General features: G+C 40.4%; 2 protein-coding genes across 2 annotated transcripts; both read left to right on the top strand.

Moving 5' to 3' along the window:
• Positions 1-266: 266 nt before the first annotated feature.
• On the top strand, positions 267-6,995 carry sumo2a (small ubiquitin like modifier 2a). The gene is made up of 4 exons (XM_080834836.1): positions 267-313; positions 1,313-1,444; positions 5,526-5,597; positions 6,409-6,995. The coding sequence occupies exons 1-4, from the start codon at positions 293-295 to the stop codon at positions 6,469-6,471; spliced, it is 288 nt and encodes a 95-aa protein (XP_080690962.1). The 5' UTR covers positions 267-292; the 3' UTR covers positions 6,472-6,995.
• A 599-nt stretch (positions 6,996-7,594) lies between these two features.
• On the top strand, positions 7,595-14,352 carry jpt1a (Jupiter microtubule associated homolog 1a; the record flags this gene model as incomplete). The annotated part of the gene is made up of 5 exons (XM_080836183.1): positions 7,595-7,727; positions 9,949-10,091; positions 13,497-13,603; positions 13,828-13,861; positions 14,219-14,352. The coding sequence occupies exons 1-5, from the start codon at positions 7,672-7,674 to the stop codon at positions 14,350-14,352; spliced, it is 474 nt and encodes a 157-aa protein (XP_080692309.1). The 5' UTR covers positions 7,595-7,671.
• Positions 14,353-14,660: the final 308 nt, after the last annotated feature.

Raw genomic sequence — 14,660 nt, 5'->3', positions numbered from 1 at the left:
GTGTGCATCACAATTTGAAGTTTTACAAACTGGATCTGCAAAGTAGGCCATCGTACCTACTATATCAAAAGAGAGAGTTGTGAAGTTTTTCTTCTGTTGTCAGATGAAAATGTTTCTTCGTTAAAAAAATGTCGGACTAGGTATGCTTGTGTAAGGTTACTGTAATGAACCCATCTGTGTCTGAAAACTACGCATTGTCTAGCTGCACCCAAGTCATGCAACAAGGACTTGATTGGCAGATATCAGAGCAATTCAGGTCTATCGGTCGTCGGGCAGCAGGCACAGAATAGTCATGGCCGACGAGAAACCCAAGGTATCGTTACCCATTTACTGCAACCAAGCTCTTTTGGGTTGGCGTGAGAGGCGACGTTGCATAATTATTTAATCAAGCCAGTGTGTGAGATGTTGATATTTATGTAAATGCTGGGATGTTTATGTTTCTTTTCATGCGTTGGAAAAGCTAACGTTAGCTGACTAGCAAGCTAACGTGAGTGCTTGCTGAAGCATCACATGCAACCTAGCTAGCTAACATTAGGTTAGTATTCACTGTTAAGATAAGATTAGCCTTGATGCGTTATGTTAACGCCAGAGTCGTGACCTGTCTGTCTCTCTCATGTGTGCATCATGCAAATATATTTTGGTATTGAAAGGTGTGCGTTTTGATAACGGGAGCTATCATTGATGTTTGCTAGTCCAGCTTATTAGCAATTCTCAGTAGCTATCTAGATAGCCACTGGTGCTGGACACATTTGGCTAACGTTATCGTCAACCTCTGACTTTGTTAAGATAATATGAGGCCTGTTTTCGGTCTTGTTGGCTATTTAACCTTATGCTGGTGTGGAGGTTCATTTATGTCAGTTAACATGCTGTTGTTTTTAGATGCAGATAAAATCTTTGTCACGGTCACATATGTCCCAATATTGATGCAACTCAAATAATTAGCAAACGTTGCTCTCGTGCAAGCGTTTCTGCGAGTTACGTTAGAGTTCTTTAGCTTTCGAGCTAGGTAGCCATTGCCTGGATGCTGAGTTTCGGTACCAGCCATAGCAGATTCTCTGTAACGTTAGTCACTGTAAACCATTGCATGTAACGGATAGTATTAATGTCGAATCTGAAAATGCGTTAACTGGTTAGCTATGTCAAATTAATGCATCATTAACGTTATCTCTTGATGTCGAGTTAGTCCGGCGTAACATACTTTAAAGTTAGTTGAGCGGCACCGTATTTCAAGTATGACAAAATGGAAATACTTGTGGAACACGTAAATAAATAGCTAACTTTTATGTATTAATCATTTGTCTAACATCTGCAGGAAGCGGTGAAAACAGAAAACAATGAGCACATCAACCTCAAGGTGGCTGGCCAAGACGGTTCCGTGGTGCAGTTTAAAATTAAGAGGCATACACCTCTTAGCAAACTCATGAAGGCATATTGCGAGAGACAGGTAATTGGGTGTTTGTTGATTGCACGATATGTTCGATGTATTGTAAGTGAAGTCAAAGCCTGCCAACCGATCAATGAAGCTTAAGTTTCTTTTCATGTATTGTAATGCAATTGAAACATTATGTTATCGTATTATGATGAGCTCCCAGACACCTGAATTAAGTGAGCTCCTCAAAGCACAGTTTTTTTGGTTGGTGTCAAATCTCAGCTGCCAGCCACTTGTCTCCTGACCTCATTTACAGAAAGCTATTAATCTTCTCCATCATGTTGTGATTGTGACAACCACTTGCAACAACTTTTTCAACATCACTTACTGACCCTGTGGGACTGTGGGATCCTGTGTTGGCAAGGGAGGCCTGTCCAGCTTTTGACAAAGTGGTGCACTTATGGCACATCCAAATTGGATAGCTGATATCCAATTGGCTTCTTATCCTTCCCGAAGCCTATAACTCAAGAGCAGGGATACCAGTGATGGATGAAACTGTGTGAAAGACCCAATCCATCAAATTCAAGCTAGCTGCTATATATACAGTGTATATATTTATATTAGGGCTTTTAATAGATTTAAAAAAAAACGTATTAATCTTACATTTTGAAATTCAATAAACTAGATTAATCGTGATCAAAAGTTCGTTTTTCTTCTAAAGACTAAATCTTATAAATTAACGAGTAATCACTTCAGACAGCGTATATTTTAGACACTGTTGTTTAATGTATTTTTTCGTGCTGTCTTGCCGTCATACAAGGAATGTATGCGCGAGACACAATGGCCTTGGCGGTAAATCGTAAGACTTGTCCCCTGAAGCAATTTGAATCACCCCAGTCAGCCCACCGTCCTCAACTATGTTGATGGGCCGAAAGTCACCTGCGACCTAAACTGCTTAAGCGTTGGTAACCTTTTCACGGACTTGTCTAGTTATTTTCCTAGCGAAGTCGTGGAGTGTGGGTTGGCGACCATCTAACCTGGGACCGCTTTCTGTCATTAGGGTTATAACTAGGGCTGGGCAACGATTACAATTTTTAATCATGATTAATCGCATGATTTCCCTAATTAATCACGATTAATCACATTTGTTTACGCAAAATCCGGTAATTAATTCAAAAGTAGTGTACAGCACACTTTTATTTTAAATGTTCTGCCATATGAACGAAAGTGCCATAACATTTGTTGTGAAAACACTTTTAACATCAGCAGGTAAATAAAATATTCAGAGTAAATCTCAACTTAAACAATTTTATCAAAGCAAATACAAAATTAAAGCTCATTGCCACTGCCAGGACATTAATGTTATCCTGTTCGTTATGAAAAAGAAAAGAAACTGGCCACAAAATCCTGAGCCACAATCACATCATTAAAACAGGCAATTTCTGAGGTAACAGCAGGAACATTTTACTTTCATCAGGGAGCAGCATAACCAGTCTATGTTCAGTACAAATTGTCCCTGTTAGACCGGCCAACGGAGTCAAACGTCCACACATGGCGGTCATCTTGCTCCTGTAAGATTGCTCACCAATTACATTGTGTTGGTAGTGGCACATGTACTTTTTAACTAACCATAACTTGTTCAATTTTCAACCGATTTTTAAACGGTTTGGTTTGTTATAGGCTTCAGAGATGCAGGGGTGGAGATCCCATTTCATTGTGGGGGGGGGGACAATACATGGTAACATTTACATGAAAAAATAGCTTTCAAGAGCGCTAGCATAAACTGCTAAATGCTGAATTCTCTTATCACATTTACAAACTGAATTTCAAAGTGATTTTTGTATTATCTGAACGGCATTAAATGTACTAACACGAAATATCTACTCCCAGACAAATAATGTCCAAAGTTCAAGAGAACTTGACGCTCAAAATAAGTTCTTAAACGGCTCAAGAACGCTTCGACATGGAATCGAACTAGCAACCTTGAGCATAGTACACCACCTCTCTACCTCCTGTACCATTATCATTCCATGTAGTCAATACCAGCATTATTCATGTACCGCAGGAAAAAATGACATTCATTTACCTTCAGTTAATTAAACTTATCTGGAGAGGTACTGAGATGTACACCTACGTTAATTAACTAGCTTTAACCTGCCCCTGACAGGACAGTGTCCTAACTGTCTAACTAGCTATCGTAACAGTGGTAATTACCGGCATGCGTGTGTTATCGGAAAACATTCACGTTGTCATGTCAGTCCATTATTAAACTTATGTATACTTGTGCATATCGATTGGAACTTCGTAAATGGAGTTTAGAAAAACTTCTTCTTGACTTCTTCTTACTGCGTTCGAGAATAAGGGTAAATCTCTTTACATATCGTGTATCATAGCGGGAGTGACAGGGGAGAGAGGAGGAAACTATGTCACAACCTGACTGTGTACTGGGCAGATTTGAAACAGCATGTGAACCAAACCACTTTGAGGAATAGGGGGATCAGGATTTTTCAACACTTAAAAAGCTAATTTTTTCACGTTTATGATAAGCGCCTGTGTTGTCGTGCGTTTATTTCATATTACTATATAAAACATTAAAAAAATATATAATTTGAGTTAACGCTCAATAAAATCGTTGTCGGCGTTAAATAATTGATGAATTAACGCGATAATGACGCGTTAACTTGCCCAGCCCTAGTTATAACTTAATGACAAGCTGCTTCTGTGATAGCTAAATTCAGCTTGACAAATTCTACATACAACTTTAGTTTTGTCGGTTGTTCTGTCATTTTGCCTCTGAAACAGAATCTTTCCGCCCAACAATCCCTTAGCTCTCTCCATCTTCAACTACCGTCTCAGTCTCTCCTATCTAACTCACTGCAGGCACACGGCAGTGTCGTGTCGGGCAACCATAGCCCAAGTAATACTACCTTTGGGTGCTAAATACCACAAAGATTAAGCACCAATGCATCCTTCTCACCCTGTCTGAAACAGCGCTGTTTAGAGCAGCTGGTTTGAGTACCTGGTCCTTTAGATGATAATGAGCCACAGCTCATCACACCCCCTGCTTTCGCTTGCATATTAAGAAAACAAACTCATTTAAACAGTGGTGTTGTGTTAACTAGTCGGGAGCAAAGGTTGATGTGCTGACCCGGTATGAAAATATTGAAGGGGGTGTAGACAAACTCAGCTTTGAGTCGTAAAATTGTGCGTTTTTTGTACCGTGTGTACGCAGTGCACCGCAGTGCACCTTGTATCCATCTAATTCTGTGCTCCACTTTTAATGTATAGATCAGACCTGCAGTAGTGCTGTGGCTGTGTACACATGAAAGTATGTTCTCAGAAAGATGAAGTAGCCCAGAGCCACATATATTACCAAAATGGTATGTTTAAAAAAAACAACTTACATATAAGATCTATAGACAAAGGTTATACAATTTGACATTTCTATTAATGGCAGTATATGGTAAATGGACAAATAGTACTATTGATGGAAAGACCACAGGAAAAAAAGTTTTTTCTACATTGTCATGCTTTACTAGGCAACATATGCCGCTTTCCCAAAGCCAGACAACTTCATACTGTCCAATCTAACTGTAAGGTGCCGTCCACAGTTTAAATCCAATACACTAATGTCAAAGTCAGCGAGTTGCTCCTCACGGTCCTCAAGGTGTCTGTTCTGTGTCAAAACAACCGTGGTGTTCATACACAGACCTTGCTCTGTCAATGGGAAACAAAGTGGCTCGGACCAAGCCATAATCAATAGATTGCTTCAGGCACATGGAAGGGAGGGATGTAATTTGATTGGGCTTTGAACTCAAATATCAACAACTTTTCACCAGAATTGTGGACTGTACCTTTTTAATATTTCAACTTCAACTCCCATATTCGCTTGTATTGATGTCCAAATTGACTCAGTTTAAAAATCAGGCTGTATTGACATTTGGATAGTACAATCGATTGGCCTGTCCCAAGTCGTGTTACGCCAAATAGTTCCTCTTGGCTGGTTAATCGCATGGCCATTGTACTGCTAACCGGTAACTACTGCTAATATGCTGAAGAGTTTTCTGTGTCACTACAGTATAATTCTGTTATCAGACATCTTCCAGGAGGGTGAGATTGGTTTATGGCACTTAACCATTATGCTTGTTGTTTTCAGGGCTTGACCATGAGGCAAATCAGGTTCCGGTTTGATGGACAGCCCATCAATGAGACGGACACACCTGCACAGGTATATTACATGCTCTGAACCGGTCCACATTGGTGCCATGCTGTGTTATTTTGAATTATTCCACTGTTCCATTGATTGAGAACTCAGATTTGGCATCATACATAGTACCACCAGAGCGTATTCCTAAAGTTACATGTTTGAAACAAAATGTTCTTCGTCATGTTCAAGAATCATTTGGCTTTGAATTTTACACTCCTCAGTCAGTACTTGTTTCTTCCATTGGATGGCCTCTGTTGTGCTGTATCTCTAGAGACCGTCATGTGAATATGTAGATGAGGGAGAGACAAATGTTACACACTGTCTGGAGAAAATAGTGGTTATGACTCTCATACTGGCTTTATGGTGTCTCTGAACCATTAGTATGAAGTCAGAGTGGTACTTTACCCCGGAAAGGGGAATTGGGCCACACAATTGTTTGGAGAATTCAGGCTGGAAAATTGTAAGAGAACCTTGGACATTGACGTATTACAGATGATGACTTTGTGACATAGATTTGTGGAAACAGGCTACAGGATTTGAAACATGCCTTTAAAATGAACACACAAAGATGAAGTTGTAATCTGTTCTTTAAATGGTCTTCCCTTTTTTAAAGTATCAATTTGAGAGCGTGTCCATGTACAGCTACTTCAGTCATCAGTCCCCTGGATTTATGACTTGAATGTCATAAAGTTTAATTGCATTCTGAACTGCAGGGCATAGTGCATTTTGTCTCTGTATTTATTCTTCCCATAATATTGCACGGCTATATGCTTTTACATTGACTTTACATTCAGTGGTCAAAATGTTCGCATTTTGTCTTTGTCTTCTGCAGTTGGAAATGGAAGATGAAGATACAATTGATGTATTTCAGCAGCAAACAGGAGGTCTTAAGTAAAGCTTAGAGTCCTTCATTATCCCACTTCACCCCTCCTCCCCAGCGATGTGGCCCATCTTGTTCCTGCCTGATCCCTTCTTGTCGCCCTCGCCACCCTGATCTGCTGTCCCTGCGATGCCAAAACCATATGGACTGACATTCTCACAGTTACACATGAAAACAGTTGTACAGTGTCTTTGTTTTTTTTCTTTTATTTTTATACATCGAAGATATCACATTTTATCAGATTTTCACCTTAAAAGAACTGCAATTTTTAACAGAACAAACAAAGGCTCAAGGCCCAACATGTTATGGTTTGCATGGCAGTCTGTGGGCAGATGTAAGAACCAAGTGTTTTTGTAACAGCGAGGAATAATGGTAACTAGTGAAAGGACTGTTTAAGGTTTCTCACAAAAAAATGGGGTTTTTATATCTTTTTATATATTGTAGTAGTAATGTCTTGTATTTTCTCTGATTTGGTCACATTTACAGTGTCCTGTGGAATGTGTTGTTAAATGAGTTCCTTGTTAGAATAAAGTAATTTTGTAAAACTGATGTTTTCATTAAACTTAATTTGATTGGAAAAAAATGTACTAGTTAGATCTCTAGGCTCTAAACGTGTTCACCTTTGTCTTTCACTGTGTGGTGAACTGCCTGTTTATTTGTAAAAGAAAGGAGGATATTAACAGAAACACAAGCAATAATGGTAAACCATTGTATTGTATATGCTGTTTGGCTGAGTTCAGATATCAATAGCTTTCCCCCAGGATCCAAGACTGTCAGCATCTTTGGAAGAAGCCATAATGCGGTGGTGCGGCAGTGTAAGCAACGTTAGCGTGTATACAGTAAACTACAACAAAAAAAACGAAATTGTCTACTCTAAAGTGTTTCGCTAACCACACGCATTAAAATTTCATTAACGAGTATGTGAGCGGAAAATGATGAGGTTGCACCTTTTTAGCACTGTGCTACAATGTGTCTTTTCCCTTCGCAGATAACCAATCAGAGTTCATACTGACGGACGTTCATCCAATCCAAACAGTTTGGGTCTTGTGGGTGGAAACCGCTCAAATGCCACCCTTTCTGTTTAGCAGCAGATTGATCAATTTAGTACGGGCCGAGTCGAATTGAGTATGAGGCTGTGAAATCAAGAGGATCAGGCTGGCAAGAAAATCTGCGTTTTAAAACGTTTTCATTCGTCGGTCCTTCTGCAGTTATAAAATGACGACGACGAAAATATATCAAGGAATGGAGCCAGGATCAAAAAGCAGTTCCAGGTGAAAATCGGAAGCATATTCAGAAATGAATGAACAGTTGCAATTTAACGTTAGCTAGCGAGGCAATGTTAGCTAACAGCGAGCTAGCGGTCTGCCAATAATTCAGTGTGATGGCTACAATGCTAACAAACAAAAGGGATGTGGTTTTTAATTCTGAAACTGTAGGAGCTTGTTTCTTTACTCATAGTCGATGTTTCTGCCAGCATGCCCATTTTGATACTCGGCTCCTTGATGTTTTTCGTTGTGGCACCATCTATGCATCAACCCTTTGTAACGTCGGTAGAAGCTGCATACTGTACTACCCACTAGCCCCCTACGTTAAACAATGGCAGATCTCCACCTCAGGTGGTAATCTGTGAATAACTTGGCATTCGTATCGTGTCAATGTGCTTTATTCGTTGTGCAGTTCATCAAAGATTACCCCAATTTGGCTAGACTCTTAATTAAATACACCTCTGGCTTAAAAAATAACATTATCACGAGCTGTACAGCTGTCTTAAAATCGTTGGGAGTGGCAGTCATCTCCACACCCATCTTCTTGACAATTGGCGAGAACGTTTATTTTTTTATTTTATTTTAACGTTTAGTGGCTTTTAATGCTCAAAGTGTTTGTTATTTGAATGACTTTTAATATTTCATAATGGAAAAGATATATTATCATCTTACTCTTTTTGAACGGAGGATGGATTCTCGCATCCTGCTGTCGTTATGGGTACCGCTAGAAAATCGCTTCTCTGAATGATCATTACATTTGGCTTAACCTAGCTAGCTTTATTATCTGATGGAGCAAACTATGATATATGAACTATTGTTAGCTAGGTCAGGAAGTTGTCTTAGTATTGTCTACCTAGTTGTCTGCTCAGATGAGTTAACAGGTGATGTCTCGATTATCTGATCAGATTTGAGATGCTGTCTCTCCCCAGTACCGTTAGCTTTTGAACTAACGTTAGCTGATATCTATTATTGAAAGCACGTGGGTAAGAATCTGAGTCTGTCAAGCTAGTTGAATTTAAAACGTTTCAAACACAACCTTTGTTGTGATTCATAAAGATAAAGCCATTAACCAATACATTATACATTGCCAGAACGTTAGCTGAGCCAGGTCCTTCACCTAATCTTAACTCGACCTCCTCGCTGTAGTATCAAATACATGAACTGATCTGCACTATTGACATGCACGAAACAATGTCTGCTCATAGATATTTGCTTCTTGTATTCTATAAGTAACACAAAGCTGCAAAGTTTATATGCCGTATGTTCGTCTGGTGGCCTTATACCCTTATCACTACTCTGTCAGACGGTGTTGCATATCTTACAATTGCACGCATGGCTAGCTGTCAGTGTGGGTGTAATGAAGCAGCCATGTCTTTGACAAAGTCGACCCTCTTTGGAAACCGTCTAACGTTAGACTTGCACTGCTGTGCAGTGTATTTTGTGGTTGGGTGCGGTCCATGCTTTGTATCGGATTTGAAGCCCTCCTCCAGACGATGCACCGTCTGATCCCATTTATATAGTGCGGTCGCAGAAGGGCCGTTTACACGATTGCAAAATTCGGGTCATTGATAAACCCCTGTACTATTTTTTCTGATTGGCCACAGTAATGTCATGAGGCTTTATCTAAACTAAGCAGCTGATTACGAGTCAGGTGGTTATACAGACACGTATTTTTATAGCGTAAAATGGAAAGAGGAGGGGCTCAGGGAGAGGTATAGTCGAATAGTTGTGGATGGTGTTCAACCACGATGCTTGCAGTCAGAGCGCTAGTGACTAGTGCACTCCCTTTCCCATATCCGAGTGGTTAACACGAGGATTTAATTTCTTTCCAGGTGTTCACTACAGTGATGTCTCCTGGCCGTTTTTAATACATCATTTCTCGTTAAGTTTTTTGTTTACTGTTAATGATTTGTCCGGAGGGTTGGTACCTTAAACAATAAAGTAGTCCCTAAAATGCATTCCACAACAAGCGTTTTCCTGCAGTATTAACTTTCCACTTCCACCACAGTGCTTGTCAACTGTCAGGAGAACCTTTGAAAAGGGATATTACTGGTGTGAAGGTCTTTGTTTTACAGTACTGCCAGATACAAGGTAACAGATAAAAGCTGTAAAATCAGTGCTATATCTTTAAGCCTATAGACCTGAGGTTAAAGCATTAACATATTAAATCCTTATGAGCATCTGTTTCTGCATCTTCCACGTGGCATCACCCTATGATCCGTTGCAGGGTGTTGCGTCCTCCGGGTGGTGGCTCCAACATCTCCTTTGGCACAGATGAGGAGCAAACGGCCTCCCGCAAGAACAAAATGGCCTCCAGCATCTTTGCTGAACCTGAAGACCCCCATGCTTTCCGGAGGAACAACCCGCCTGGTAACGACACCTTCATGCCTTTTCCTGAGCATCACAGAGGCAATAACATTACACCATTAGTTTGGTTGTCTGGGTTTCCTCTCTCTAGCCCATCGCAGTGTTTGTATGGCAGCTGCATACAAGGATTTTGATGAGTCCAGGGCAATGGGATTGTCAGCTGTGCATTTGTTCACTACTGACTTCAGTAATGGTATTGTTTGATGTTCAGAGTTGCTGACGCATGTATCTGAATGTTAATGGTTTGTGTGTCAGACATGGCCTTCAGGAGCATGAGATTGAGATGCTAACATTCTTGTGCCACTGTCAAGTATCTGTCATGCCTCAGATTATAAGCAAGTGGGATGTATGCAGGCCTGCCTTCAGAATTGACCCACTAGCCTCAGTGAGCCTGGTTTGTTTTTCCGAAGCTCTCCGCAGGAAGTTTATTGAAACAATACTGGCCTCAGCTAGTGTGGCTAAAATATTGCTCCCACAGTGCTGTGGGCTGTATTATGTGCTCAAGCACCCTGCACTGCTGGCCAAGTGTAGACTGAAAGCATTCCTTTCACTACTTCAAGATCAGACTTGGATTCTAGAATAGAATGACTATTGTTGGTGGATAACAGCAGCTCATGTCAAGTACTTCACACTCAGTTGTAATTTTTTTACTAACTCAATCTTGAATGGCTCTTTGTGAGGCAGTAACGTGCGTCTTGGGTGATCAGAAGTGGACAGCTTTTAGTATGTCAATCCACCACACCTTGCATTAGAATGCATGTCGAGTGACAACTTCTGATTGGAACTTTCTTCCCTGCTCTATATGCAAATAAACACATACGTAAATTCCGTTTGCAAAGACAAAATACATGAGGGGGCCAGTACCTTCCACTTCATTTACTCAAATAATTTTCATAATGATATGGAAAGAAAAATCTTTCTTTTTAAACTCTGCATATTACAAATAAGAGGGAGGAGGATTATCTTTTTCTAACTAGCTAGGTCATTTTTCATCTTTCAAAGAGAAAAAAGGTGACTGGATATACTAAACCAAATACTCTATGACCAACTAGAAAGCACAAGAGGGAACAGTAGCAGCACCGTTTTAAAGTGGCTTCTGAGTGCGTTAGCTAGCTAGTGACAGCAAGCAAGGTAAGAGACCAGGTTTTTCCCCAGTCGTTGGCTACAGTGAGCTAACACTATGTTGTTGTTAATATTAAATTGGTTTTGAAGAGTAAATTAACTGTATAGTATTTGAGGAGATATTCATTATTTGCAACTATTTTTACTGCAACTAAATTTGCATTATGTGGCTCTAGAAATTGTTGATGTTTAGCCAGCTGTTATTAGGGATGGGTATCGTTTGGGTTTTTTCCGATACCGGTACATAACCGATACTTTTAAAACGATACCGGTGCCTAAACGGTGCCAGAACCGATACTTTTTTTTTTTTTTTAATTAAAGACATTAGGCTTATTTATTGCCAAGGCAAATAGTTTTCTTTAAATTTAACAATATATGAACTGTTTGAGGTATACTATCAATACAAATAATTACAAAACACTTGGCTTCAAACCTTTTAACTTCAAACTATGAACAATATATTAACTTATAACAACTGTTTACAGTATACTTAAATAAATATAAATAAATACATAACAAACTCTGTACACACACTTCACACTTCAGTAATACTTTTGCAGAAATATGAGCATGTTTGCCTTCAGAGTAAAACAAATATTAATTAGTTTGCATTTATTTAAACCCACTGGTTTCGTGAATGTGTACTGCCCCTTTAAAAGTTTAGCTTCAGGGCCTCTTGAGTTCGCATATGCTGCACGTCGCGTTGTTTGAATCTTTTTGTGCGAAATACAGCCACACTTTTGATCGTTTACCTTTCGACATTTTCTCCGTTATATTGATGGCTAGCTCTGTTTGTGCTTGCTCTGTGCAAGGCTGCCTGCTCTTCGCTGTCAGACTGTTGCAATGTTATTGTAGCGTCCAAGTTAGTGCTCTCTTAAGAACTCACATTGAGAAGGAATATCTTTGGATGAGACGGTAGCTCTCCGTTTAATAAAGCGTATCCAACTTCTGCTTAGAACAACCACACTTATCTTGAAACCGAAACCACACGCAAGTCAACCCATTACCATGGCAACTCCTCAACACAAATCTCGTTTCCACTAGTCCCATACGGAATGCAGCGTGAGCGACACAGGCGAGAGTCTATATTGGGAGATGGAGCAGTTTTATATGTGCCCCACGAAATCTGTTATCAACACAAAAAAGTATACAGATCGTACTCAGAAAGATCTACGCCACTAACGTTACTTCTCGTTAGCTATCGCTAGTTTTGTTAAATTATAAAAATTTTAATTAAAAAAAAAAAAAAAAAAAAAAAATTATCTGCTCAGGCACCGAAAGGAAGCACCGAAATCTGCGTTGCATTTCGGTCCGGGTAGGTATCGGTTGTATGGAACCGGTGCCGTATTGGTACCGGTTCTCGGTACCCAACCCTAGCTGTTATACTTCTGGCAGAGGGAAGAAAAGGATTGAGTTGAGTGATTGAGTTGTTTGTCGGACATGAAGTCTTCTTGGTGCATTATTGGTTATTGAAAACAACCTTAATGTACTCGTAATATATACCTAGCGGCTTTTTGAAATCTTCAGGTATTGTGGACAAAGCCAGCTTTGAGTATGTACTTTCGCTTATGCCGATGATGTCGGTAGGGTAGGCGTTCCTGTGGCCAAGACACATTCGCACACACACTGTTAAAATAGTGTGGCACCACCTCCAAATGGGGTCTGAGTGATCACAATCTCAATGCATCTTGAGTGCACTCACACCTGTACTTGGAGCTGTCCACTGGTGATCGGATCACCCAAGATGCGTGTTGGTAACATGTGTGAAAAGGGCTTTTTGTGGCCTCCAATGGTGGCTCGGTTTTCTGTTTGTTTAACAAAAAATTACCAGAGTACATTGAGTCCACTTAAAATCTCCACATCAATCCATATGGACATCCAGTAGTGTACAACAGAATTAGAGGGAGACACTAAACACAAACACTAAATCCTAAGTGTGGCTCTGTAAAAGTGTGCCATGTTTGTAAAAGGACGTAATTAATCCAAAATAACATGTTAGACAGCCGAAAGTTTTGATTCTGCTAGTAGTGTTGAATGTACTAGTGAGATGTAAAGGTTCAGACATTGATCTAGTTGGATGTGCTGTACTGGTGAGATGTAAAGGTTCAGACATTGATCTTGTGGGATGTGCTGTACTGGTGAGATGTAAAGGTTCAGACATTGATCTTGTGGGATGTGCTGTACTGGTGAGATGTAAAGGTTCAGACATTGATCTAGTTGGATGTGCTGTACTGGTGAGATGTAAAGGTTCAGACATTGATCTTGTGGGATGTGCTGTACTGGCAGGTGGGAAACCAACCGGTGTGCTTTGTGGGGAATCTTCGGCTCCCTTGCGGAGAGGCCAGAACCAGAATCCCGGCCAAGATGGCACAGCTGAGGAGAACTCTCCTGAGGTGAGCAATGGACTCCAAGCATTTCGTTCAAGCCTATTATTTGATTAAGCCCTACACAGTGTTAAATAGCCTTTTCAGTTCACTTTATTAAAAGTTCTGAAATGGCTTAAGTGGTAACCACTTCCCATATGAGAGTTTACTGGTCTTACTGTCGAGTATTAAAATGAATCCTTTTTATTTGCTGTTCTATTCATCTACGTCTGCTGACTTTCTTTCCTTCTAAGGTTTTTGACCGTGAACGTGACACAATGAATGCAGGTTAGTGTACACTCCGCTCTGTAAACGTTGTAACCTACATTTATCTTGTGATGCTAGATAATAACACACAAAGAACTGCCTTGTAAAGTTGTTTCTGCCCTTTATAAAAAAAGAAGTTCTGGGGTGGAATGTGGCCTTTTGTCTTTGCGATCTCTTTCGATTAACTTCATCTGAATTAAAAAAAAAAAAACTTTTTTGTATGAGTAAGCCAAACCTTTCAGAGGGTGTTAGTGATGTGATTAACTGGCCCAGTTCAGTGATGCTACAGGTAGTAATATTTGGGATGGACAGATGTTGAAGTTGAATTGGATATTTGAGCCCAAATCTGAGTGTCTTCCGCTTTCCTGTGACCTGCAGAGATCACACAGGAACCAGAGCCCCAGGAGCCGAGGGAGGAGAGGGAGGTGACGGCCACCACCACCGAGGCAGCCGGGGTTCCTTCTGGCCGCAGGAACCCCCCTGGGGGCAAATCCAGCCTCATCCTTGGCTGAGTGCCATGCCCCCTTTGTACCCTCTCCAGAAATGCCTCCATTTTCTTTTTTTCTGTTTTTGTATTAATATTGAGATATGAAAGGATGCTGCCATTCTGTCACCCCCCTCCTTTGTGAGTCTAGGAATTCATCTTTCCACCCTGTCCTGTCCTACATTGTTTTGATATGCCCTTTTTAATTTTATACATTTTTGTTGACCGAAGCACTTTATGTACTGTACTCTCACTGGTTCTGTCTTGACCCGTAGTGTGCCAGGCCTGCTGGTGAAGGCATCCGGTTTCAGTTTCCCCTCACTCCTTCCCCTCACC

The sequence above is a fragment of the Sprattus sprattus genome, assembly GCF_963457725.1.
Source record: "Sprattus sprattus genome assembly, chromosome: 1".
NCBI lineage: Eukaryota > Metazoa > Chordata > Actinopteri > Clupeiformes > Clupeidae > Sprattus > Sprattus sprattus.
The sequence above is the reverse complement of the archived record's forward strand: the minus strand, read 5'-3'. Positions and strand labels throughout refer to the sequence as shown.